This window comes from Suillus plorans (genome assembly GCF_016647745.1).
Source record: "Suillus plorans strain S12 chromosome Unknown HD556scaffold_46, whole genome shotgun sequence".
Classification (NCBI taxonomy): domain Eukaryota; kingdom Fungi; phylum Basidiomycota; class Agaricomycetes; order Boletales; family Suillaceae; genus Suillus; species Suillus plorans.
Window position 1 is genome coordinate 102,699 of NW_024537430.1, and position 24,386 is coordinate 127,084.

At 48.3% G+C, this 24,386-nt stretch overlaps 8 protein-coding genes across 8 annotated transcripts; 4 read left to right on the forward strand and 4 right to left on the reverse strand.

The window, feature by feature from the left end:
• Nucleotides 1-797: 797 nt before the first annotated feature.
• On the forward strand, nucleotides 798-1,447 carry HD556DRAFT_668971 (Pro-kumamolisin, activation domain-containing protein). Its single transcript, XM_041311257.1, has one exon. It carries the CDS (start codon nucleotides 955-957, stop codon nucleotides 1,333-1,335), a length of 381 nt encoding a protein of 126 aa, XP_041157828.1. The 5' UTR covers nucleotides 798-954; the 3' UTR covers nucleotides 1,336-1,447.
• Nucleotides 1,448-7,355: 5,908 nt separating this feature from the next.
• Nucleotides 7,356-8,560, reverse strand: HD556DRAFT_1537512 (uncharacterized protein; the record flags this gene model as incomplete). The annotated part of the gene is made up of 2 exons (XM_041309662.1): nucleotides 8,489-8,560; nucleotides 7,356-8,437 (listed from the first exon to the last, which is right to left on the reverse strand). The coding sequence occupies exon 2, from the start codon at nucleotides 8,277-8,279 to the stop codon at nucleotides 7,356-7,358; it is 924 nt and encodes a 307-aa protein (XP_041157829.1). The 5' UTR covers nucleotides 8,280-8,437; nucleotides 8,489-8,560.
• HD556DRAFT_668983 (actin depolymerizing protein) lies at nucleotides 8,467-10,182 on the forward strand. Its single transcript, XM_041311258.1, has 6 exons — nucleotides 8,467-8,807; nucleotides 8,859-9,037; nucleotides 9,084-9,413; nucleotides 9,465-9,558; nucleotides 9,620-9,673; nucleotides 9,730-10,182. Exons 1-6 carry the CDS (start codon nucleotides 8,702-8,704, stop codon nucleotides 10,026-10,028), a joined length of 1,062 nt encoding a protein of 353 aa, XP_041157830.1. The 5' UTR covers nucleotides 8,467-8,701; the 3' UTR covers nucleotides 10,029-10,182.
• Nucleotide 10,183: 1 nt separating this feature from the next.
• HD556DRAFT_669052 (3-oxoacid CoA-transferase) lies at nucleotides 10,184-12,725 on the forward strand. The gene is made up of 11 exons (XM_041311259.1): nucleotides 10,184-10,535; nucleotides 10,599-10,622; nucleotides 10,680-10,769; nucleotides 10,821-10,875; nucleotides 10,930-11,256; nucleotides 11,319-11,379; nucleotides 11,431-11,798; nucleotides 11,850-11,908; nucleotides 11,966-12,024; nucleotides 12,082-12,145; nucleotides 12,215-12,725. The coding sequence occupies exons 1-11, from the start codon at nucleotides 10,349-10,351 to the stop codon at nucleotides 12,502-12,504; spliced, it is 1,584 nt and encodes a 527-aa protein (XP_041157831.1). The 5' UTR covers nucleotides 10,184-10,348; the 3' UTR covers nucleotides 12,505-12,725.
• A 1,191-nt stretch (nucleotides 12,726-13,916) lies between these two features.
• HD556DRAFT_1273440 (uncharacterized protein) lies at nucleotides 13,917-16,233 on the reverse strand. The gene is made up of 6 exons (XM_041299203.1): nucleotides 15,841-16,233; nucleotides 15,691-15,786; nucleotides 14,701-15,638; nucleotides 14,575-14,648; nucleotides 14,346-14,519; nucleotides 13,917-14,293 (listed from the first exon to the last, which is right to left on the reverse strand). Exons 1-6 carry the CDS (start codon nucleotides 15,916-15,918, stop codon nucleotides 14,133-14,135), a joined length of 1,521 nt encoding a protein of 506 aa, XP_041157832.1. The 5' UTR covers nucleotides 15,919-16,233; the 3' UTR covers nucleotides 13,917-14,132.
• A 75-nt stretch (nucleotides 16,234-16,308) lies between these two features.
• Nucleotides 16,309-18,207, forward strand: HD556DRAFT_1387886 (acyl-CoA N-acyltransferase). Its single transcript, XM_041303468.1, has 11 exons — nucleotides 16,309-16,386; nucleotides 16,435-16,511; nucleotides 16,568-16,618; nucleotides 16,680-16,797; nucleotides 16,851-17,002; nucleotides 17,054-17,175; nucleotides 17,225-17,332; nucleotides 17,387-17,430; nucleotides 17,484-17,809; nucleotides 17,859-17,975; nucleotides 18,031-18,207. The coding sequence occupies exons 1-11, from the start codon at nucleotides 16,332-16,334 to the stop codon at nucleotides 18,133-18,135; spliced, it is 1,275 nt and encodes a 424-aa protein (XP_041157833.1). The 5' UTR covers nucleotides 16,309-16,331; the 3' UTR covers nucleotides 18,136-18,207.
• A 282-nt stretch (nucleotides 18,208-18,489) lies between these two features.
• HD556DRAFT_1295089 (uncharacterized protein) lies at nucleotides 18,490-19,608 on the reverse strand. The gene is made up of 4 exons (XM_041299424.1): nucleotides 19,386-19,608; nucleotides 19,177-19,335; nucleotides 18,958-19,122; nucleotides 18,490-18,901 (listed from the first exon to the last, which is right to left on the reverse strand). Exons 1-4 carry the CDS (start codon nucleotides 19,585-19,587, stop codon nucleotides 18,603-18,605), a joined length of 825 nt encoding a protein of 274 aa, XP_041157834.1. The 5' UTR covers nucleotides 19,588-19,608; the 3' UTR covers nucleotides 18,490-18,602.
• A 106-nt stretch (nucleotides 19,609-19,714) lies between these two features.
• HD556DRAFT_1273448 (sterol-sensing domain of SREBP cleavage-activation-domain-containing protein) lies at nucleotides 19,715-24,123 on the reverse strand. Its single transcript, XM_041299204.1, has 6 exons — nucleotides 23,782-24,123; nucleotides 22,966-23,728; nucleotides 22,689-22,915; nucleotides 22,334-22,640; nucleotides 22,116-22,277; nucleotides 19,715-22,065 (listed from the first exon to the last, which is right to left on the reverse strand). The coding sequence occupies exons 1-6, from the start codon at nucleotides 23,874-23,876 to the stop codon at nucleotides 19,879-19,881; spliced, it is 3,741 nt and encodes a 1,246-aa protein (XP_041157835.1). The 5' UTR covers nucleotides 23,877-24,123; the 3' UTR covers nucleotides 19,715-19,878.
• Nucleotides 24,124-24,386: the final 263 nt, after the last annotated feature.

Below are 24,386 nucleotides of genomic sequence, written 5' to 3' on the forward strand. Positions count from 1 at the left end.
ATAAGGAGGGTATCTATAGATACTATTCTGCTCAATAAGCGACACGCGGTCGATGGGTGGCAGTGGGGGTTTTCATGCCACGGATTAGAATCGATCAGTCTTTACAATGCTCTTCGTAACAAGCACAGGGCGTGATTTTTTCACGGCCTCACGGTAGAAACCTCGTTGTGACACGGCGCACACAGCATCGTGAATCTCGTCATCTGGAAGGCAACAGAGAACGCACCTAAGGCGAGTCCCGAGGACAAATAGCAACATTGCTCTGATTGTGACTCTGAGAGGATTCCTCACTCTGGCGATGACCATCGACATTAGATTTGTTAAAGTAGAACTGCGTGACATGGGGACGCGCGGGCACGAAATATTGACATAAGGTCGTATGAAGAAGCACTGCGGTGCAAGATCCGGCACACGCTCGTGACCGTAATATTGGAAATTCGCCAACGAATTTCGGGGTTTCCGTAGTAGATTCCCTCGACAAGAGACGCAAAGACACGGAGCCACCAATCCGTCATCCCTTTAGGGTATAGTATGACAAGATTGCACAATGCGAAGTCATAAGAACGTGCTCCTGTAAACATTCATTCTGCAATAGAGAAAGATTCAGTTGAGAGACCGCGACAGGTACAAGGTCAACAGCACGAACATTATATGCACAAACTGCGCACGCGCGATGTTGGATATTGTTTCTTGCCATCCAGCAACGATCCGCATTTCGGAAACTGCGGATCGTCCTCGATAACGACGCCAGCAAAAGGGCTGTACGCACGGCGATGAGTAGCAGTGTCCTGTTCTTTACTCACGGTCTATTGTGGCTCAGGGAGTTGAGCACGAGAAGAAGGCCTCGGAATAGCGGGCGCGTGTTCGCTCGACTGAGCAAAAGGGTGATGGAGAAGTTCGGAAGTAAAGTTGCGTCACGGATAGAGCAGATGCTTGACAATCCTCAGTACATGCATGAACACGCAGCAGATTACGCGCATAGTCACAAGCATCGAACACTCTGATGGACAGAAAATGAACGTGCGCCAAGTCATTGAAATCAGCACGAGTCATCATCGGAAAATGACCAATCAAATGACGGATCTCAGCCCATATAATGTGCATGAGGAACGCAGCGCCATTCCTATTGGATGGTCTCATACTCGAAGGCACGAAAGTGCGGCAACCCTTCCTCCGCGCATTGCTCTGAAACAGAGTAACATCGAGTCCATCGATGAATATCTTTACGATGTTTCTCACCCCAAGTCAGCTAACTATGACAAGCACTGGACTGCAGGAGAGATTGCCCGAAAATTCTCACCCTCAGAGGAATCCATTTCCGCCGTCAGAAACTGACTTGTTGAGAATGGGCTAGCGAGCGAGCGCATCTGCGCGGATGCGTACCTTCACGCTATGAGAGATCATCTACATCCAAGCAGGCACATTCGCAAACTATGCAGGAGAGCTATGTCACCTACAACAATGCTGATGAACCTATCGTAAACCACGACTTTTCGTTCGAAGGACAGAGTCCTCAGGAATGCGTACCATTTCCGAGTGAGATCCTCAAGTTAATGTGAGCTACCGTCGTGTCTCGCCAGAATCAGCCAACTCTTTGTTCACGCCTGTTGACATTTTGATCAGAAGTGTATGCCTTCGTTGGCGCATTGATATCCTATCGTCTGAACTGCATTTGAACTGCAAACTTCGGAATACGCAGTTATTGCGTAGTGACATATGCATGAAGCAAGCATAGTTCCCAGCCTAGAATTAAGATATGATGATGGCAGACTTTGTACTTGCATACATAAGTACCCTTGGCCAATTTAAATTATTTATGTGTGTTTGGAACATGGCAAGTGCCAGCGAGGCACACTAGTACTTCTATGCTTATTTCGCGAGAAAGCAAGAGATGAATTAAACAAACAAGGACATGACTTTACTAAGTTTCGAACGACAAGCGGATACTAGCATTAGAGTCCAAGAACGTAACTAACTAACTCGAATTAAACATATGTTTGGGCAAAACCCGCCAGGGTTTTCGACCGAAACAGGATTCAACGCCTTTCGGAAACAGGCAGGAACACGCTGAGATGGGCGGGTGGGCCAAGCATCTCGAGAAAGATTGTCGATATCCTGCATCAGATCAGGAAAATTACACGAGTGATATCATATTGTTACTTACACCACAACTTGAAGTCAACATCTCCGGGTCTGTGAGTCCCAAATTGGTAGATCATCGCTGTCTCGAGGCACACGATCACCAATGACTTTTGCACCCACTGACAATCGTTGTACTCTTATGCCCAGAGTGCCAGGAGATGGAGTAGTGTAGGACCGAGGAAACGGCCACAGAATTTGTTGTAAACGTTGAATGATGGAAAGACGAACAATCGCAAGTGGCAGTTTTATTGTGTTGGTATGATGTTCATCAGTGTTCAACAATGTGACGTTGAATTCCACGTGATCTGGTCCCCAGGCTGCAATATTGGACAGTGATGCCGAGAAAATTGGAAGTGGTATGGGGGATGCAAAAACGTTGAAGACGTGACGATGTACAACGATGAGATCCCCGGATCCCAGATATGTATGATGTCCTGGAGTGATAAATTTATCGAATGTCCAGACATCGCGTTCTGTGAAGGTAGGAGATGTGCCTATGATCATAGTGACAGCCAAGACAGTAGCTACTGGTCCTGCTGCTATGCTGGATGACACTGTAGCATTCTCTGGAGTAGCTTCTCCAGATGTAATGTCTAAATTAAAGAGCGACAAAGACATGCGTAAAGAATGGGTGTTTCTTGACAACTGTGTTCGAAACTGTCTGTTATAACTCCCCAGCATGTAATTAGTCCAGAAGTAGTGTCCTGGAGCTAAGTCGCCTTAACTACAGCTCTAGAAGGTGCAAACCGCCTAGAGTGGATCCACATTAGCTCATCAATCAGACCCTTGCTGTCTATTACCCACTAACAAAGTCGGCTTTACACAAAACCAATATATGCATGCCATGCTATTGGTGGGATGTCATTTATGTGACGTATATGTAAATTGCCCGCTAGTGCCCAAGGTTTTGTCATACGGTCCGAAGCCGTAACCATTGATCTGCTTCTAGGGAGAGGAGGGTGGGTGTTTCAAAGAGGCAGATTCAATTGTAACGAAGCAGAGAATAGCAGATAGTAGCAATAGCTGTAGGTACTATCGTCGAAGAGGAGGAACAAGAAGGCGTGTGCTTTCTGTACTCAAAATGGCATAGACTTCGTTCTCAGCACGTGCTCGTTCCTCCCACTATTGAGAACACGATCTATGCTTATTTCGCGAGAAAGCAAGAGATGAATTAAACAAACAAGGACATGACTTTACTAAGTTTCGAACGACAAGCGGATACTAGCATTAGAGTCCAAGAACGTAACTAACTAACTCGAATTAAACATATGTTTGGGCAAAACCCGCCAGGGTTTTCGACCGAAACAGGATTCGACGCCTTTCGGAAACAGGCAGGAACACGCTGAGATACCCTTCGACCTAGGAGTGAAACGACGCATCTAGCGTGAGATTGACCCTAAAAACCAAAGGAGGTGCGCGACACTTACTGTATTTCCACTTTAAGGGAGCGTGAAACGCATGAAAGGATCCAACACCGGCCGATCTTGTAAATATGGTGCCAAGATCACCGCATGTCGTCGAAGATAGATCAAGAATGCGTCGCTGGACCAACGTCCCATTGTTTTGACCGATTCAAAAGGCACGCCTCGGAGTAGATACTCCAGAGTTCCTCCAATTCTAATTCCGTGACCTTTCAGCGACTCTCCACCTAGTCTATCATTTGCGCCTTGTAAGCACTTGAGAAATTGGGACTTCGTTAAAGGTCGTATGCCCGTGCGATGCTTCCAGCTAAAGAGTGCGTCTGATGCGTTTGGCTTGTTGACTGCCAAATGATTGGCGAGTGCAGCACGTGGATCTTCTACTCCAGATTGAACCGCCCAGAAAACGTCTTCTCCCTCTAATGCAACCTTGGTGCGCGGGAGACGAAAAATGGTGACTTCGAGACCGTTCCTATCCACGTCGATCTTCATGTCACTCACTTTGACATGCACACGCGCGTCGAAGCTTTGAAGCGAGGGAACCGTGAATTCACCGGTCCATGCTATGGTGAAGAAGGACGTCGTCAAACACGCATAGACTGCTGCGTCGAGAGGAGATGTAAGATCTAAGGCGGCGTGCAGGTTGCGAATGAGTTGGATTGTAAATGGTGCTCGTTTGGGATGCGTGGAGGCCAGGGGAGCTAAACGTTTGGCCCCTTCTAAGGCTAGTGATATCTGGTCGTGGTTGACTATCCAGTCTTGACCGTGGAGCAGGTGCCAAGCACGAACAGAGTGAAGATAGTTCTCGAGAGTCCGCCCTGAATACATCCCAGCGCAAGATGCTATGAAGGCGAGTATTAGAATCGAAGACGCTGGGCAACGCTGGGTCTCAGGGATCTTACGAGAGTCGCAGAATACATGGAATACCAGCAACCCAGAACCATACGTCTCTCTTGTGCTGGGTGCGTGAGAGTTAGCCACCACTATCAAAATGCGATCCAGATCCTCCTCCGAAAACGTTACTGTCGAGCCCGTGTGGTCTAGGCAAGAACGAGACACTGCAGGCACCCATAACCTCAACCTATCGCGCGCTAAGCAATGCGGTCTCAAGGATGACGCGAGAGGAGTTAATGTGGGACGGTATGGACGTGGGGATGCTGCAGAGTTCGGCAGTGCCACAACGTTTAGATGAACAAAACGAGACAACCTAGTCACGCCAAGCGCTGTGGAATTGGATAAGATCGGATCCCCAATCCCTATCGTCCTCCTCGTCAGCCAACCCATCAACGCTTGATTCCTCATCGACGAAGTGTCTGGGGCGTGTGGTTGATAAGTCTGCATTGACGAGTAAACGCTCGAGATCACCGGGAAGGTGGATGGGTGGGAGGAGGAGATGTTCTGGGGGGTAGATTCCCCTGGAAGGACCATCTGCTGGATTATCTCGGCTGGGGACGTAGCAGAGATGCACTGAGCGTCCGACGGAGTCAAGCAATTGACGAGTCCGCCGAAACACAAGGTTTGTGGCCCAGTTTCTACTCCATCCATTCTTCCATCCGTTGACAATCCCTTGGTTGTCGCAGAAGACGCGGAAAAGCTGCGAAGGACGGTCGCGGTAACGATGGAGGAGGGCGTGTATGAGGAGTTCGAACCCCACACATTCTGCCCAGCCAATGTCTCGTTGCCCGTCGAGGGTTCTCCAGCCTGGTTCAAGGGTCCAAGCGCGCCAATACCCATCGATAACAATTGCAATTCCGACGGACGTGCTTGCATCAGAGAAGGCACGGGCGTCGATAAGGGATGAGGGCTGTGAGATTGAACGCTTGACGTTGGCCTGTGCAAGTATGTTTTCCCACCAGGTGAGGTCGTCGTTGAGGTGACGAATGGCGTGATGTGGCACGAAAGGACTGTTACCGCATATTCTGAGCATGGTTTCCAGGTTGGTGAGGTAAGCACGTCCTGCTGTAACAACCAAGCAGGAGTGTAAGAGTTTTCCATAGAGCCGTTGTACCTCCAGGAGAACGTGCGTCGGTTTCGAGCGCCACTCCGTGATGGCCGCCAGGTACTTCTCCCTTTTGGCCGGAGACAAACTGGCCGAAAGCGAGGCGATGTTACAGAACAAACCCAGGTACAGGGCCACGGGGGCGAATGCTGTGTCTTTGGAAGGTTCCCAAGGTATACCGAGAGGAGTCGACGCGCGATCGATGTCTGCAAACGAGAAAGTAAATTCATTATCGAAGGTAGAGCGTAAGGATGTTTGTGATAAGTCGCGCAGCGGGAATTTGCAGTCTTCAGCATACACTTCGAAGCTTTCGTCTTCGAAGCTACGTCCTTGATACCATAGACGACCCCCTGACTTAATTTGTCCCTTGACCACCAGACTTTCATGTACTTTTTTCCGCAACTCGTTATACTGGAGTAAGTATTTCCATTTGATCCGAAAGAAAATGTGGTCATCGACCCATTTGGCCAAAGGACCAAGACCTGCTGCTCGCAAGAGATCAGTTCCTCCATCGGCAACATGACCATATGCTCCCGCGGACGGACCCATACCGAAAGATATGCAGGTGTCCACACAGAACTCTCCATCGGGTAGTTGTACCACCGCTGCCGGCCACTGTGACTCATGTAGCGGTATTGTGCAATAGGCTTCTGCAACATCTCGTGTGGCTGCTTGCGATCCCGGTGGAAGTGAGCGCATGATGGTGCAAATGGTGTCGAAGGTTCCCCAGGTGCAGGGAAAGTCGTCTGAGTTAACACTGGAATTGATGGACATATTGAGATAAGTCGGAGAGCAAGCCAAAGGAAAGGAGAAATTCTGAATAACACGAAATCTTCCGGGTTTTCCCGGTTTAGGTATGATGGATATGGGAGACGATTGAAAGGGTCCCAGCAAATGCAGCAACTCGTCGTGTGAGAAAGGGCCGATGTATCTACCGGTGATAAGCTCTCGTTCCAGGATCTTCTCGAAGGCTGTCCGAAAGGTGATGAGCGAAGAACCGTTGGGAGGTGTTTGTGTGTGTTGAATGGTGGGGATGTTAAGATTAAAACCGCGTTGAAGTCCCGCAGGTAAATTCGGGTACCTGTCAAGTAGACCATATGTACATAGTTGTTCTTCCCAAACAGCGTGATTATAGGGAGTGACTGGCTGTTTGCTTCTGCGCTCGAGAGCACATTTGAGCACCGTGAGACGTGGAGAGGCAACCTGAGCACACGTGACGCTCGTCGTGCTGGTGACTGGTGCAGCTCTTGGCTCGCTGCCAGTCGACGCATAACGGTTTGTCTGAGTTTCGTAAGAGAAGGGACTTGTTGTTGCGGGTAGCGAGAGCAGCGAAGTTGTTGTCCCACAAACGCTCGGCTGTGCATTCGATGAAGCTGTGCCCGTGACACCCCAAACAGACTGCGCACACGGCTGAGGCGCGATTGCCATGTGCGCCTTCTTGAAAACCCGGCTGCGATGCAGAGGTTTTGCTTGCCCGTGAACCGCTGCTCTTCTTCTCCGATGGGGAGCCAGAATGCCGCTTAGCAGGCGGGGATTTTGAACGCTTCGAGTGTCTCGAACGTTTCCGGGAATGAGAGTCCCCTTGAACGTTTCGAGAGTGATCTCCCTGTTGCTGCATCTGATGATGGCATCATGGGATTCAAGCGAGTTTTAACGCATAACGCCGCAGTAAACGCAATTGTAAAATCGCAACGCGAAGGTTTAACGCAAGTACCCAATTATCACGTCAAGTGAATAGATCACATCGTGGATAAGAGCGAGGGTAGAATATGAAAAGAAAATAGTTAGTTCAGATTCTACCAAATCATAGATTTACGCACCTGAGTATCTGGGTTCGTTACGTCTGGGCGGAAGAGCGAAGCACGATACATGCGATCGAAGGTGCGGGACAAAGCTTGTTCATCAATTATGGATATGTTCCACGCTCCTTTTGCTGAAGGTATCGCATGGTGCCACGCACGACGTTGTTCTTCCTGGAACAGTAGAATGGTTCTTTGTGCTAGCAAATCTCTGGAGTTCCAGTATCGATGCAGCATGATGGCTCCCCAGAATCTAGTGAGCATCACCACTCGTTGGGGAGCCCAGTCTCGTTCTTCAAGAGCGTTAACTATGCGCGGGATGGCTTGAGCGAAGTCTGCTGGAGTTAGATCACAATCAGCAATAACTCCTGCGGAGGGTTTGGACGCTGCAGAGCTTATCCAGACCGTGGAGCCATCTTCTCCGGTGGTAGGAACCATGCTATCGTCGTCGCGGGTGCGATAGTTGGTTACTGCATCGTCGAGACCGTCGTTGGTCCAGTAGTATAGTTCGACATAATGACCTTTGTCCAATTTTCGCAGAGCAAATTCTGACACTAAAGCCTCTTCATCGTTGGTGAAGGGTCTGGGTCTCATCGGAATCTCTAGATGCTTGATCCGGTTCTTTTTCTTCTCGTCCGCTTTCAGCATGTCTTCTTCCAGCTGATGAGCGACTTGAAGACGTTCCGCTTCTTCCTTTGCTACACGCTTCTCTTCCTCTGCTAACCGAGCGTCTTCTGCTACCTGCTCGACCCATTGGACACAGAGAGCTTCGTTAGTAGTCGTCCAGATGTTGCGTAGCGTATCTGCTGCTTGAGCTTCTGTCACATTGGCGGTGACCATACTTGTGCGGCTAATTCGGTACCGTTCTATCATGAAGTCCGGACAGATTAGAAAGCTGGGATCCGAGTGAAGTCTGTCCATTGTTTCAAAGAGGCAGATTCAATTGTAACGAAGCAGAGAATAGCAGATAGTAGCAATAGCTGTAGGTACTATCGTCGAAGAGGAGGAACAAGAAGGCGTGTGCTTTCTGTACTCAAAATGGCATAGACTTCGTTCTCAGCACGTGCTCGTTCCTCCCACTATTGAGAACACGAACTTAGCAGTTGCAGTTCGGTGAGGTACTAACGTACTGCGATTGTAAATGAGAGCAATTCTTAAAGATCAACGCGGTGCTTGGCAATGAGAGCCTCCTTGACGTGACGACTTGGCCGCAGCACTACCAAGCCTTGCTTTGAATAACAACTTGAAGTATAAAAACGAAACGGGTTCAACCCCAAACTCCCAATTCAAACGACTTGATTTACTCTGACGTCAAAAAGTCAGCTCAATATTACCCCAACGTGATGGCCACTACCTCTGGAATTGGTGTCTCCCCCGAGCTGACAAAAGCATTCTCTGATGCTGTCGAGACAAAGAATGTTCGGTTCTTCAAAGTCATCATTCAGGACGGTTTGTGCTAGTTTACCTCTCTGCATCATTAGTGATCTCATGCCATCACAGAGTCTCTCGTTCCTGTAGACTCATTGCCAGTGACGGATTCCTTCAACGAGGATTTGGTACAACTTCAAGATTATCTCGAAGACAGGGAACCATGTTATATCCTGGCGCGTCTCGATGATCCTCCTTCAGAATGGCTTGCCATCAGCTATGTGCCAAATTTTGCCAACGTTCGGGATAAGGTAGGTATTGTTGTTGATATCGCTGAACTCAATCTGATCAGCCCAGACATTGTATGCTTCAACACGTAGTTCTTTGACCAGGTCGTTGGGCTCGACTATTTTCACGGACAGCCTATTTGCGATTTCTAAAGCGGATTTGACACCTGAAGCCTATGAGGCTCACAAGAGGCACAAGGCTGCACCCAAGCCCCTGAGCGCACAGGAGCAAGAGATGGCAAATATCAAGGCAGCAGAACGAGAAGCTGGAAACAGTTATGAAGGCAGCAATGCAAGAAAGAACCATATTGGTCAACGCGTTGGTCTGTCTTGGTCCTCGGAAGCTGAGGACGCTGTGAAGGCGCTTGGCTCGCGAAATGATAGTCGGATTGTCATATTGGTTCGTATCGCTATTGGTTACATCCAGCGAGGTGTTCACATGTCGTTTCAGAAAATTGAACCATCAACCGAGTCGCTTGAGCTGGACTCTTTCGTAGATGTAACAGTGGACAATTTGAGTTCAAGCATACCAAGTGACCAACCATGTACGTGCTCCTCGCACCACGATTGTGCTTTATGTGATACGCTCACGCGTTCTTTCATTAGCATATGTATTCTATGCATGGGCGAACCCGTATTCTCAGGCAGGCGGAGATGTCGGTTTGTGTCATTACACCCGCTGCATCGCACATGATACATCTGACTTACTTGCTCAGTCTTTATATACTCTTGCCCTACGACATCACCTGTTCGATACAGGATGCTCTACTCATCAGCGGCAATATCAACTTATCTCGCTGTGAAGGAATTCTTGGTGGAAAGTGGGTCAACATTCCCGCTTGCCACAAAGAGGTTCGAAACGTCGGACCCAGCGGAACTCGATGAGTCCTTCCTCAAGGCTGGTCTCAACCATAATGGACCCGTAGATGCTATTGTTAACAATAATGGTGCTCGGGAGGATTACCCTGCAAAACCCTCATTCGCGAAACCGAAAGGCCCTGCAAGGAGACGATGAAAGCTAAAGAAAGATGGTAATATTGTAACTAAATGTGCAGTAGTGTGAACATACCAACTTAGATACGAACTTGTATAAGTAATTGGCTATAACTTGTATGGATGGTTGAGGGAACGTGAGTCGTGACATCCACACTTACATATCCTTCCGGGAAAAGAATCATTACTATGCACACCGGAGTTTCGTCGGCATGCAGGGTTTGGTGCTAGTGGGACTCCGCCGAGCTCCGAACACGCTCGTGCTCATTGGGCATGTGACAACCAAATACACACTTATAGCGTTACCATGTCTAGCGAACACCGAAGACTTGTACCCCATCCATGTTGGCTACGTACGTCTCGAGAGCGACGTTCGCCCCAGTTTTCAAACCTCGTGCAACCATCTTCCTTAGAGCAAGATGGTACAGTACTCCTTCGGAACTTCCACTACCCAATAAGTCGAAGGTGTGGGAGTCTGTCGACGAAGCAGTTAAGGATGTAAAGTCAGGAGATGTCCTTCTCTGTGGTGGTGAGTATCGTTGCATTTCATCTCTTATATCAGATGTGTGATATTCCGGAACGCAATACCCAGGTTTTGGTTTGGCTGGTGTGCCAGGTGAGTCTCGCTAGAAGGTGGACCTTGAACTGTGTAATTAAGCTAGGATACAACAAGACACACTTCTTGCCGCCTTAGCCAAGCGCAAGGACGTTGCAAAGCTAACAGGAGTTTCCAATAATGCTGGCGCAGGCGACTCTGGACTTGGTTTGTTTTCCACAACTGTCCATGATCCGTGAAACTCATGAATATCCATAGGAAAGTTGTTCAACAGCAAGCAGATTGATAAAGTCGTTGCTTCATACCCTGGAGGGTGAGTGACTCATCTTGTGGGGGCTAGTGCGAGATGAATTATCCGTCTATCCAGAAACAAGGCCTTCGAGGCTCTATATCTCAAGGGCGAGGTGTCTTTGGAGCTATGTCCCCAAGGTACACTCGTTGAACGTCTCCGTGCCCATGCCGCTGGTATCCCAGCCTTCTTCACCCCTACGGGAGCATCAACAGCAGTAGAGGACGGTTCTATCCCAACACGCTACAACGAAGGAGGATTTGCCAATGGTGTCAAGATACCAGGTATTAAGAAAGAATCACGGGAATTCGGAGGTCGCAAGTATATCATGGAGCCTGCCATTGCTGGCGATGTCGCTTTCGTCCACGCATGGAAAGTCGATGAGGTTGGCAACTGTGTGTTCCGGTGAGGAAACAAGATATCATCTTTGTTGCCTATCTGAGCACTGAGCATGTCGATTCGCGCAGGTACGCTCAGCAGAACTTTGGTACAGTTATGGCGAAGAATGCGAAACTTACGATAGTGGAGGTGAGTCGTGGTATCGCGGTAGTTTGCCAGAAGTTGATGCATTCCTTGCAGGCCGACGAAATTGTGCCTACTGGATCTCTTTCACCAAATGCCATCCATATTCCAGGCATTTATGTTGATCGAATTGTTCAGTCCACCGAGCCAAAACTGATAGAGTACACTACGCTCGCGCCAAGCCCGTCATCTTCTGCTGAACCGTCCACTCTGACACCTGAGAAAGAACACGCCCAGAAAATGCGTCATCGTATTGCAAAGCGGGCTGCCAAAGAGCTCAAAGATGGATACTACGTAAATCTCGGTATTGGCATGCCCACTCTCGTTCCCGGATACCTTGAGCCCGATGTGAGCGTTCAGCTGCAAAGCGAAAACGGTATCCTTGGCATGGGGCCATACCCTAGTACGAAAGAGGAGGTGGATCCGTAAGTAGTGCTGCCAGTAAGTTGTTTCTCATACTAAGCCTCTCTTTGTAGGGATCTCATCAATGCGGGTAAGGAGACTGTGACCCTACTTCCCGGTGCCTCGATCTTTGGTATGTTTTCAAATGGTAGTTGTGTGATTCAGCTTCACTTGCTGACTCTACTGCTAGACTCGAGTGAATCATTCGCGATGATTCGCGGTGGTCACATCGATGTTTCCATTCTCGGCGTGAGCGTTTTCACATGTTTTTTAGATAATCTCACAATATCCTGGTTTATCTTGTAGGCTATGCAAGTATCACAGGCAGGTGATATTGCCAACTTTATGATTCCCGGGAAATTGGTTAAAGGTACGTGATCTATATGTATTTTCGCCATTCCGTCTTCCGCTGCGTTCTCACTGTCGATCACATTCTTAGGCATCGGAGGAGCTATGGACCTGGTGTCCAACCCCGACAAGACGAAGGTTATAGTAGTGATGGAACACTGTGCGAAAGACGGCACTCCGAAGATCTTAGCAAAATGCTCTCTTCCGCTCACGGGTGCCGGTACTGTCAGCCAAATCATCACAGAGTTGGCCGTTTTCGATGTCGACAGGAAGAATGGTCACCTCGAGCTTGTCGAGCTCCAGGAGGGCGTAACACTTGATGAAGTCAAAGCGAAGACCGGGTGCGATTTCAAGGTACGGAGGGATCTGAGCAAGCTTTGATTTGCTTTCAGGTTTTGCGGATATTGTGGGGAAATGTTGATACCTTGTGCATTAAATGTATTATTCTTATATCATCCAGACAGTCTCGAACCAACCGCTTTGATTCAAGGCGCCTTCTACGGCGCCGTGTCTTCTCGTCTCATTTACAAATTACAAGAATGTTGGTGTTTTACGCAAGCTCTGGAATGGGGTAAGTAGTGGACTATACATCAAGTACTTTGGAACACCCTCGTGGCTCACACATCTGGTGATGTCCTGCCGCTGAGTTTACGCTGCTTCCTCTCTGCGCAGCAGGACCCTACGAGCCAAAGAGTCATTTTTACATTTCCTCTTACACCCCAACTTTCGTGGCAGACTTCTTGACATGCGCCCGTTCAACATTTTGTAGCCATCGGTCAAGCCAGAAAGAGGCAAAGAACATTGGTGCCGCTGCTGAATTAGATGTTATGGCTCTGTGTCGCGTCCTTCATGTCATTTACATCGCACACGGACAGCCCGGTGCGACAATCCAGGGCGCTGACGCATTCAGATAAAAACACTGGCTTTACAGGGCTTCACCTGTTGAGTATAATAATAAGGGTCATTGAGGACTCGAACCTCAAATTCACCCGTCTTTCATCTCTGCCATCTGCCATCTCGGTAAGCACCCCAAATAAAAAACTCAGTGAACTACAACTGACCGAGTTCCAAGGCCGACATGCAAGCCCCAGACATGTATCATACTAGAATCGAGGTCACTCATGACTGGGCGATCTATATTTCGACCGATCCTGGCCGATCTCATCCCACGAAATCCTCTGCACTCCGTAGAGTCGGGGATCCTTCATCATTCAGAACCAACGTTTAATGTTCAACGATAAGACACATATTGAAACGCTCTGTCGCAGAGGGTTACAATGATCCAGATGTCGAATTTATCACTGCATGGCGCTGTGAGGGACATCCGAAGCTTGCGGCAATTGGATGTCATTCCCTAAGTTCTACTCCTGAGAGGTGAATTGCTATATCATTGTAATCAGGTATTTTGGTAATTTACAAGCTAAAGCTCACATGAGATACAAAACAGCATATGTGCAGACTAGAATGCCTTAAAAATCAGCACAATTGCCAAGGATTCCACCTATCTTTTCCAGCTCACCTTTCTGAAGGCATGTTATGTACTTTTCTGTATATGAATGCCCAATGCGCATTGAGCTTACTGGCACGAATGCATATATTCACACGCCGCACAACATGAGATTCCGTGGTGGCTTTTGGTGTTATTCGAGTTGTATTCTCTCGTCTCCTTTGCTTTCTGGTTGACGCGATAATTGTACGTGCAATGCAGCTCGGGTACGTACCAGTAATTAGCCTTTCGCTGTATATAACGTTTTGATTAGCAACGACCAGACAAGTACTACCATTCGCATACTTTGGACAATGGAGTAGATCGTTTCGAGACAATACAACACTGGACTTTTTTGGGACTTGGCAGTGGATACTCTTCGGAGTTTTGAAAATGCCTGGTAGGTGTGGCACGGCCAGAGACTGAGTCCCCTCATCTGAGTCATTTCTTTCTTCTCGTCGATAAGCTTCGGCTTCAGCTCCTAAAATTTGTATTCTAAAAGTACACCTGACTTTATGCTATGCTATATGATGGCCGAATCCCACCAGCGTGCCTGGCTTAACGAAGGGTGACCAGTTCTACGCACATCCGTCAGCATGTCAAATCTATCAAATGATGGAGCCCATTCACCTTCAGCAGATGTTGGATGGATAGCAACCGTGTCATCTAGGTCCTGTTTCCGGGCTTGACACATGCGTCAGTTATCAACTGAAATATGACGATGGAAAGCACTCACCTCCCATCTTGACGGCCACTGCAAAACCTTGCATTACCTCGTCGCTTCCTTGTCCAATAATATGTACACCGACTACACGTTCTTCTTCGCCAACAACAATAAGCTTGTACACGGTAGGCTCCTTGTGCTCTTCCTCAATTTGAGAGAAGTAAAGTGAACGAAAAGAGGATTTGTCTATGCGCTGAAATGAGCATGTTTGTGCTTTTAAAAAGAAACAACGCAGACATACAGATCTTAACAGCAGACCCATACTTCTGGCGAGCTTCGGGCTCCGTTAGGCCTACCGTGCCAATGGTGGGGTGACTATATATGCACTATGAACGAGCACTTCCGACAGAAGAAGAGGTATACTCACGAGAAAACGACCGTTGGGATATCCTCATACAACAATTTGTCGTTCTTGAATTTCTCAGGCCCGAACAGCCTATTTGATAGTCGCCGACCTGCTGCGATAGCGACAGGAGTCAAGAGCGCCTTGCCCTGGACATCGCCGATCGCAAATATATTCTGTAGCTGAGGCTTGCCCTCTACAAACAGGGCCTTCTGGAATTCATCCACAACTACATCGCCCTTCTTGTCGAGCTGGATCCCAAGCTCTTCGAGACCCACACCCTCAGTGTTTGCGTGCCGTCCAATAGCCCACAGCACACAGTCCACCTTGAGTTGTGTGCCATCGTTGAGGTGCACAGTCAATTCACCACCCTTCTGGCCTTCAACTTTGATGACCGATGTATTCTTGTGGATCTTGATTCCAGTGTGCTCCATCCAAGGTGTAAGTGTATCCTGGAGGATAGGATCAAAAGTGCGGAGAACGCGTTCGCGCCTGATGAGAACATGTGTCTCACTACCTAGTGTATGAAGTACACCGGCGAGCTCAACAGCGATGTATCCTGCGCCGACGACAGCCACGCGCTTGGGTTGGTCCTCAAGGTCAAAGAAGCCATCAGAATCGATTCCAAGACTCGCGCCGGGGATCTGGTCGTCACTTGGTATGGTAGGGCGACCTCCAGTGGCAACGGTGATGTAATCACCTGCTATGATGTATGGCTCGCTACCGTCGGACGGCGTGATCTGAACCTCGTTGGGCGAGACTAGACGCGCAGCGCCACCATAGTAGTCCACCTTTTCTTTCTCGAGGTTCTTCTCATATATGCCATTCAACCGGCGAATGTAGGCATCACGCTGCGGTTTGAAGGATGCCCAGTTGAATTGGGGCGGTGGGACATTTTCGAAATGGTACCCTTTGCTTGCATGGCGCAGACGGTCTGCAAGGTCAGCCGCATGCCACATGATCTATGCCAACAATATTCAGGGGGTAAGGAACGAGAAGCAAGAAACGACACACTTTTTTGGGAACGCAGCCAACATTCACGCAAGTACCACCCAGATGCGGTGACGATTCGATGAGAGCAACTTTCTTGCCATAAGATGCAGCGCGACGCTGGGGCGGAGGCACTCAGGATCTACACACGATCACCCTGTTGAAATGACATACCGATGATGCGACTCCTCCGCTTCCACCACCGATGCAGATGTAGTCGTATCTCTCCTGCAGTTTATTGAGTGGTGCCATCTTAGTGCTAGTATTCGAGAATGATCTTGATATCTGGGGTGTGGGAACAAGAGAAGATCAGATACTGAGGTGACCTATGAGCCTATCATGGCACATTCAAGTTGGCAGGGCATTACCTGAAAGAGCCGCTGCGATGCCTGTGCGCGCACTAAGGATTGCGATGTTGTAAATTTCGCAACAAATAGGGCGCTGTGCAATAAAGGGGCCACCTTAAGGAATTGGACGAGCAATGGCTCGTCTGCACTCTAATTATATAGGCTTTAGCACCCTGCTCAGTCAGAACCTTGGTCATTGCTGCGTCATCGAAAGTTGCGGGTCACGTGTAAAGTGACAAAGACACGCGTCACGGGTTACATTTGCCAACGATTATTATGTAAGTTAGAACTTACAAGTTTCGATCTGTAGTAGAAAATATGGCAACGGTAGACTGGACAGCAGATGCAAATGAGGCTCTTACTCTTTCACTAGGTGGGTCACTATACACGAGCTCAAGCATAGCTAACACGCTTCGTGCAGTCCGAGCAGAGGAGGATAAACAGGTGCCCGGAAGCGAGGAAACTTCCGAAGAATTTCATCCGACATTTACTTACCCTGTATGTTTTTACTTTATGTTATACACGCCCCCGTGATACGCTAACATGCTGTCCAGATCTACGGGGAGGAAGAGAAGATTTATGGATACCAAGACTTGGTAATTGACGTGCGTTATACCTCATTCGTGAGTCGACATCGGCGCTGAACATTCAACCGGTGGCCTGCAGCTTCGATTTGCCTCCGGTTCACTGGCACAATACCTCTCTGTGCGCTACGCTCAAAAGCTAGATGCATCTACAACTGTGGACAATGTGGAAGGCATATTAAAAGAGTTCATACCTCCTGGTACGTTTCACTTCTTATACCTTCTACGCCGTAACTGACTTTGTACCTGACAGACTATGATACAGACGAAACAGCATTTCTTACACGTGTCGAAGAAGATGCAGTTTTATTTCAGCCTATAGGCAGCGTCGTACATACTTATACTCGACCCGTACCAAACACGTCAGGATCCACTCGGGAAGTGGTCGAGTACGAGGTGTGCCATGTGAGTGTCATGAGCACTTTCTGCCATGAAATTTTACTGAGGCGCGTACAGGCGACATGGAACGATCCAGGATTCAGAGAATATCACAGGCGAATGCAGCTGTTCATTCTGCTATACATTGAAGCAGGCTCCTACATCAATGAAGACGACGACGCGTGGCACTTTTTTGTGTCGTCAGTTCCTCATTTGTATCTACCAGACTATTTAACCGCGTGAAAACAGGTACGAAAAACGCAAGCGGCAAAATGGCACGAAGACATACCATTTCATTGGGTATTCATCAGTGTACAAATTCTACTGCTTTCCCGAGAAACACCGTCTTCGTCTTAGGTGCGTACTTCCTTTGTGAACTGGATCTACATAATCAATGTATGGTTTGCACAGTCAATTTGTAATTATACCACCGTACCAACACCGAGGCCATGGATGTAAGTACTGATACTATTATCCTACGCCTCTATTAATGCTCAAGTCTTTGAAGCGGAGCTGTATAAAACCATCTATAACTACGTCCTCCTTAACCCCCTCATATCTGAGTTGACAGTGGAAGATCCTGCTGAGGCATTCGAGGACCTACGAGATCGAAATGACTTGAGGATGCTCCTCGCTAACGAGAATTTTATGAAAGAAGGCTTTGGCAACGAGGCGGTTTCGCACGGTGGAGGAAAGGTACGAAAACGGAAAACTCGCGTTCGAGCAAACCCGGTGGGTGCACCATCTGGTACGGTGAAACGCACCGGGAAGATGGGTCCCCCGATAGATAAAGCTTGGTCTGAGATGTTTCGGACACAACTCAAGGTGGCGGGGGTAAGTCCTGAATTTAGTCTATTCTGATCGTGGTTCTGAGTTTTTCCAGCGTCAATGGCAACGACTTATGGAAATGCTTATCTTGAGGCATTTCAACCCCACCGACATTCAGGCTGCAAGAGCATATCGACTGCAGGTCAAGGAACGGTTATATCGTTTCAACTTCGTAGGTCTCGCCGCCGACTTCATCTCGCCTTTCATTAATGTCCTCTCGTCGACAGGAAATCTTGGCCCAATTAGAGAAGGAGGAGCGACTGGAGAAACTGGAGGAGACATTCCAAAGCTTACGAGCAGATTATTTGAGAATATTGGAGATGATCAAGTAGCGCAATTAAACATACCAGTAGTTGCACTCATTATTGTTATTTCACGCACTTATAATATTTCTGCCACCTGTCTGAAGTAAGTTTCGACCAAACAAGGTTTGTATATCAATGGCATGGGGCACAGTGCCCCACAGACAGTAACTGAGTCCCTCGCAACTGAGAACAATGACTTGATGACACCCACATTGACTTCGTTCAGCACCACCAGAACATAACTCACAACTGACAGCAACCACTCAATGATACCTAGATCTATCATAGGCTTCGTTCAGCAACTTATCTATATGAGAAACTATAACAATCTGGCACATCATTAACATTTGCAATGAACGAGAGTAGCCCTTGGCTTGATAATTAAAAAAACAAAATTGAATTACAGCCATTCACAGAACACTAGTAGGCCAAAGTGCAAAAACTACTACATACACGGCAGGATTCAATTCTCCAATCAGATTACACAGGGTAAACTAGTAGTAACTCTCTAGGCCAACTGCAATAGGAAAGATAGCAAGAAATTCATGTCCATCAAGGAGCTCACCCAAGCACCATCGACCTCTCTTCTTGTACTGTTGCAACACTGCTAAAGGCTCAGTGTGGTCAATGTAAAACTCAGTGAACACAGATGAGATGGCTTTGTTGTCACAGTTGTCTTGGAAGAGTGTGCCCCTCAGTTGAGCGGCCTTCAGATAGCTGATGGGAGATGATTCCAAAATCCCCTTGGCATGTTCGTGAATGAAGTCCAAATTGACATTGTTGATATTTGCAGCTTCATGTTATTAGTTGTGATATCCGGATATGATGAGGGTGATAACATTAACTTACCAGCATATTTCGCCAAAGCATTGCAAGAAGCAGGGTGAGATGAGGCCAGACCAACAATGTCGACATCAGAGAATAAGGCATGAAACTTGAGGGCTTGCAAGAGCTGAGTTGCAATGTAACGCTGACGGACTGCTTTATGGACAACAAGCTGAGTCACCCAGCCAACTTGAACGGAATCAGAAAGTGAGATTTTGCAAGAAATTGTGGGACCTAAGCTACCTTTGTTTTTGCCATAATCCCACACAGTAGCAAATGCATGACCATAGAGTTGGGGATGCTCATGCTCAACCTGGAGGTAGCAGGTTACCAGAACAGTATTCTCTGGGTGAGATAAACATTGAGCTCGTAGTTTTGCACTGGTCATCCTGACATTTTTCCCTGTTTAAAGGACTTAGCAATGGCCGAGGATCCACATCCTGATTACTGACCAGCTATGGTATACTTGGAAATTGTACTTGCTTGATCACCCCAAATACCATAGTGGGAGCTGAAGAGATCAGCACACGATTTCAGTGTATCTTCTGAGATCTCACTGCCCACTCTTATCTGATAAGAGATGGAAGCATTGGAGGGAGAAGTGGGACAATCGAGGAGGGCAAGATAGCTTGTTGGGGGAGTGACAGGTAACATTGTTGGAAAAGTTGTGTGATTTCGTAATTTGCAAGTAGACTTAGTCCATAGCACTCTGGGCCATATCAAGATAGTAGTGACTCCGGTTGCGCAGTCCACAAGCTTGTGCCAAAAAATACTCAACATAGTGAGCAGTTGCCCGTCAGACGTTCATGATTATTCAAACAAGTACAATATTATACAAGACCCAGCTGGATCCTATCACAACAAGAGCTACGGTAAATAAGACAGATTACACTTCGATAGCGAACATCCTCTACAAATGCACCAGGTAAAGATATCCATACGCAATCATGAAACAAGGAAGAGCCCAACAGTATTCCCAAAGCCCGCCATCGCAGCTCCGCGGATAGCAAGGAAGGGCGACACTCTCGTGAATGGAATGCGGGGCCACTCTTCTGGCACCGCAGTCGGTGAGGGTGGCTGGCTGAGATACATCGAAGAAAGGAAGGACCGACGGAGAGAAAGAGGGAGTTCGTCGGTTAGGCTTGACATGGCAGCAGTTCGTGTCTTTGAGACACCAGTATCGAACAACCAGACCTCCCACCGGTCCAGAACCGTGGATGTTAGTCCACGCGATGTCAATGAAGGTAAAAGCTGGAATGAGCTTTTTGTGTGAGCCCGGGATATGCGGCGAACGCCTATTATTTTTTCGCCTGAAATGTCCCAGCCCCCCCGATCGCATGCCGCCTCGCCGGCTCTTAGAACGGCGACGTTAGACCATGTTGACGGACGTGACACTATTGGTGGGTCGGTGGGGATGGAATGACCTTCGTCATCCTCATCTGGTAGATAGGGTATCACGTAGCTCTCCGAGAGGCGACGGAGTCCCTTTTCCGAGGCTCTTCGGGAAAGAATCCCGTGGCCAGAAACAGGAAATGCTGAAGCGTCTGGCGCGGAGGCAGTACTAGCAGAGGATAACCTCCGTGTGGATGTCACCGAGGATGGTCCTATAGTTGAGGCTATACTGCTACTCCGTGAGCGCCGGCCCGTAGCCAGCTCCAAGATGGCCGATTGTTGTGGATTGTTTCGAGGGCACGTACATCTCCTTCCCTGCGATGTGATGTAAACTTTATAGAAAATCACGTGATGTCCAATTGAGACAGAAACCATAAAGCTGTCCATGGGCGGTTCGCCACAGAACTGGCAATTCACGACACGAGAGTTCGATATCCGCAGTTGGTCGATAGCGCCGTGATTCTCCTCCAGGATGAAGATGCATTCAGAGGATCCGGCATCCCACAGGGAAATAACACCAGCTTCTGAAACGATGCCAATAATTATATGATCCCTGCCATCTAACTTGACTTTACACGCATCCACCTTGCTGACGCGGTCCGTCGAGTTGCCTGATTGCAGCGCACAGCGGATTGGCACAGCACTCCGAGCTTCGCATACGCCGAGTAGCTCCAGAGTTCCATCTGCCAACACAAATCCCGCCAGTATCCGGTCATCTGAGCGAACACGTAGAAGACGGCTCTGCAAGACAGGCTCAGACGACATTGGAGAGATGAATGACGCCGACGCGTGGTCCTCCATGACCCATTGGGTAATGACTCCATTCTCATACACGACAATGAGGGGCTCTGGTTGAGGAGGACCTGGAGGAGGTGTACATGGGCGAGATTGGGGCCCGTTCTTCTGCTTCAACACCGATTGGAGCGGTGGCGCGAAATGCATTTCCCTAACCCCTGCCGAGATCGAGGGCGGCGCAAGGGTCGCATATGGTCTTGCACTCCTCCCCGCCATGAACCATATCCCAATCATGCCATGTGTTGTCCCTATAGCACAATACTCTCCTGCGTCATCTAAGGCGATTGTACATATTCGCTCCTGCGAAAACGATGTACTGCTTGTACTCAGCAAAACATCGCTTGTATCAATGAGTACAGGGTTCGGGTCGTTGAAGTGCCATATGGTAAGCTCATTCTGTAATCCAACTGCAGCTATCACTTCGCAATCCTTGCTTGATGCAAGCAGCTCGACATCGGTTGCAAAAGCACGCGGTAGTGTCTTGAAAGAGGCTTCTCCATTGAGTGGCTTTTCACCCTTGGGGGATGGTGCATCGGCCTCAGCACGATTCCGCTGTGCCTCAAGAAGTTCGGCATCTTTCAGCAAGTATAGTAGCAGTCCATAAAGCGTGGCGATCGTTACGCTAATCGGCAACATGACGAACTTGAAGAACCAGAAAATGAGGTTGATGGAATGTGCAGGCACAGGGGCGTATCCATAACCATGGTCTGCCCCTGTATCAGGCTGGAACGCGATAATGGTCGGGACCTCAAGACGGAGATGAACTAATGGCTCTTCATCGGGATTGAGCGTCTTCCAAATACGCCAGGCGGGATCTTGCGAATCTGGGCGACGGTGAGCTGCTTGTATGCGTTGCTGAACGGTGGAAGGAATGATGAATCCTGCCTCGCTTTCACGAGTAGCAGGTCTTGTCATAACATACAGTGTTGCGGTGATTGCAAGGAGCTAGAAAGGCCATGAACACATAGACATACTGAGCTCAAACTCATACATACTAGTAACAGACTTATATTGGTCAATGCACGGCCTTTGAGTGATTCCTTCGCATTGAGCGTGGCCCGCTGCCAGTTAGATGCATTTTTCTCCAGCGAGGCGTCACGAGTCGAAGCAGACGCAGTTGGCGCTAAGCTCGGGTCTTGTCTCAGCAATTGATTAAGCTGAACTCATCTACTTCAGCACTAACCCACATATATACAAGCTCAAGTGGACTCACCTCCAGCCTTTGTATATCAATACTGAGTACTGCCAAGAAGAATGTATGCGCAAGGAACCAATGTGCAACGAGGACTACCACCGCAAAGGTGCAAAATTGCCTGATTGCGCCAGCAGAGGAAAAGGCGATAACGCCCAGAATAGAGTTATAGGACACAACTTTGAGTGTATTAGAAGTTCCAGCACGGCTTAGTCCCTCAGCGATGCGCTCTTTGACAGGGAGTGTGATAGATGTGCGGGTCACCGCATCCACGAGATTAAACATATTTTCTGCACCAATGAAGATGATAACGATAGGAAGAAGACTCCTGTTTATGGTAAGTGGTTGTATGAAAAGACAGGATATAGAGCGTTACCAGGGAACCATGGTCACTTTAAACCGTAGCAATGCGCATACACTCAGACTGGTGATTGTACTTGCCGCAATCTCAACGAGTGCCGTGAAAGTGAGACCGATACGGTTGTGCACACCGTTCATGCGCTTCATTGACCACGAAACATATGCAAAAAATGCACCATACGCGAGGTATAAGAATGTTGAAATGGATGAAGTTCCCGTAGTCATGGATAGGCTATGATTGTACTGCAAACATTTAGGATTCACACACAAGCCACGAATAGTAATGTACATACCTCCAATGCGATTAGCTTCGGTTCCGCAGTCACTGCAAATATTTGCGCACTTTCTGGGTTCTCCTGTGTCGAGTTCTTGATAATTTGTAGCCAAGAATGATGGCCGGCACTCCTCAAACAATCCGTCTCAGGGAATACATAGGTAAGTGCCAGGAACATTGCAGAGTCATGGGTCGCAGGATTACGTTGTGTCGAGTCGCGCCCTGCAAGGACCATCGGCGGTGTAACATGCATACCTGCAACGGTGACACCTTTTGAACGAGTGGCTGTTAGGGAGATGTTCCTATCACCACGCAAACGTTCCTCGTCGTGCTCCCAAAAGGAAAGAGGACTGATAACAAAACAGTGACGCAAGTTCAGGTTGTTGCAAGAGACTCCATGATCCAGAAGTCCTCGGAGAATCCGCTTTTCTAGTTGAAGGGTGTAAAGCAAAGTCTGTAGGGAAAGTGCCCCTGCTCCGTCAGCTGTATCGATGAGAATGCGTTCAACACGAAGTGTACGGTCACTTCCACAACGTGCTCGTGTGAGGAAGTCGTCTCGTACTTGGAGGTTGGCGTTTCCATCCCAAAGTTGATGTACATCGCTATGTGTGTAGCCGTCATATGCCGCATGAGCAGCGAGGAACGAATCGAGTGCATTTGATGTGGAATCAAAGCGGGAGTAAGATGGGGTGGACCAGTACATGGCAAGTGCAGGGTACGACAAGGATGTGATGACAATTGCCGAGATCAGGATGAGACGAATTTGATGTGTTGCGCAATGTCTTGATTCCTCGGCGTCAAATTCGAAGCCAAAATGATTACAGAGAGTACGCACATTCCGAATCGCCTTAGCGCAAGGTCTGCAAGAGTTCGCATTCTTTGCATAAATGAAGGTCCAAATGAAAAGAAATACTCTTGTTGGCGAGCCATCGAAGGCGGTTATGAAGGAAATTTGGAACCGAGCACCGTCAGTTGTACCCGGGCCTGACAGGCACCTTGACACCGGTTTCGGGATAGGTTTCGTTACCTGTTCGTTTCCAGAAGTACGGTAAACCTGAGGATGAGTGAAAGTAAGATGTTATACACTAGAGTCTGGAGAGTTTGTAGGAACAGCGACACTACCGTTGGTACTGACGGTAAGGGTCACGCACTAGTACTTGCCTCGGATGTATTTTATAAATGAAAAGTTGACAATTCCCATCAAACTCCCATCACGTATATACACGTAAACGTACATACTCCTGCGGCTAGACTTCTCACCAATCCAAGGTGGTTGAAAAAGTTCATACAATACTCTTACGAGTACCACTACACAATACGGTTCAAACTACATTGTGAGTGAAGAACCATAACGTTTCAGAACGAGATCCGCTTGCCACACACGCTTAAAATCTCCGAGGTATTATGGAAGCGTCGGCCCGACGAATCCCACCAGGTGCG

Coding starts and splice junctions, on each gene's coding strand:
- HD556DRAFT_1273440 (XM_041299203.1), bottom strand. CDS start 15,918: ATGGCACCACTCAATAAACTGCAGGAGAGATACGACTACATCTGCATC. Junction 15,639..15,690: donor TTGGCTGCGTTCCCAAAAAA/GTGTGTCGTTTC, acceptor TTGTTGGCATAG/ATCATGTGGCATGCGGCTGA. Junction 14,649..14,700: donor ATCCCAACGGTCGTTTTCTC/GTGAGTATACCT, acceptor GTGCATATATAG/TCACCCCACCATTGGCACGG.
- HD556DRAFT_668971 (XM_041311257.1), top strand. CDS start 955: ATGAACACGCAGCAGATTACGCGCATAGTCACAAGCATCGAACACTCT.
- HD556DRAFT_669052 (XM_041311259.1), top strand. CDS start 10,349: ATGTTGGCTACGTACGTCTCGAGAGCGACGTTCGCCCCAGTTTTCAAA. Junction 10,536..10,598: donor AGATGTCCTTCTCTGTGGTG/GTGAGTATCGTT, acceptor CGCAATACCCAG/GTTTTGGTTTGGCTGGTGTG. Junction 10,623..10,679: donor TGGTTTGGCTGGTGTGCCAG/GTGAGTCTCGCT, acceptor GGATACAACAAG/ACACACTTCTTGCCGCCTTA.
- HD556DRAFT_1387886 (XM_041303468.1), top strand. CDS start 16,332: ATGGCAACGGTAGACTGGACAGCAGATGCAAATGAGGCTCTTACTCTT. Junction 17,333..17,386: donor AAACACCGTCTTCGTCTTAG/GTGCGTACTTCC, acceptor TGGTTTGCACAG/TCAATTTGTAATTATACCAC. Junction 17,810..17,858: donor CACAACTCAAGGTGGCGGGG/GTAAGTCCTGAA, acceptor GAGTTTTTCCAG/CGTCAATGGCAACGACTTAT.
- HD556DRAFT_1273448 (XM_041299204.1), bottom strand. CDS start 23,876: ATGGCTCGCCAACAAGAGTATTTCTTTTCATTTGGACCTTCATTTATG. Junction 22,641..22,688: donor AAAGTGACCATGGTTCCCTG/GTAACGCTCTAT, acceptor TACCATAAACAG/GAGTCTTCTTCCTATCGTTA. Junction 22,066..22,115: donor CCAATATAAGTCTGTTACTA/GTATGTATGAGT, acceptor TGGCCTTTCTAG/CTCCTTGCAATCACCGCAAC.
- HD556DRAFT_668983 (XM_041311258.1), top strand. CDS start 8,702: ATGGCCACTACCTCTGGAATTGGTGTCTCCCCCGAGCTGACAAAAGCA. Junction 9,414..9,464: donor ATAGTCGGATTGTCATATTG/GTTCGTATCGCT, acceptor ATGTCGTTTCAG/AAAATTGAACCATCAACCGA. Junction 9,674..9,729: donor TCAGGCAGGCGGAGATGTCG/GTTTGTGTCATT, acceptor TTACTTGCTCAG/TCTTTATATACTCTTGCCCT.
- HD556DRAFT_1295089 (XM_041299424.1), bottom strand. CDS start 19,587: ATGTTACCTGTCACTCCCCCAACAAGCTATCTTGCCCTCCTCGATTGT. Junction 19,336..19,385: donor TTCCAAGTATACCATAGCTG/GTCAGTAATCAG, acceptor TCCTTTAAACAG/GGAAAAATGTCAGGATGACC. Junction 19,123..19,176: donor GGATTATGGCAAAAACAAAG/GTAGCTTAGGTC, acceptor ATTCCGTTCAAG/TTGGCTGGGTGACTCAGCTT.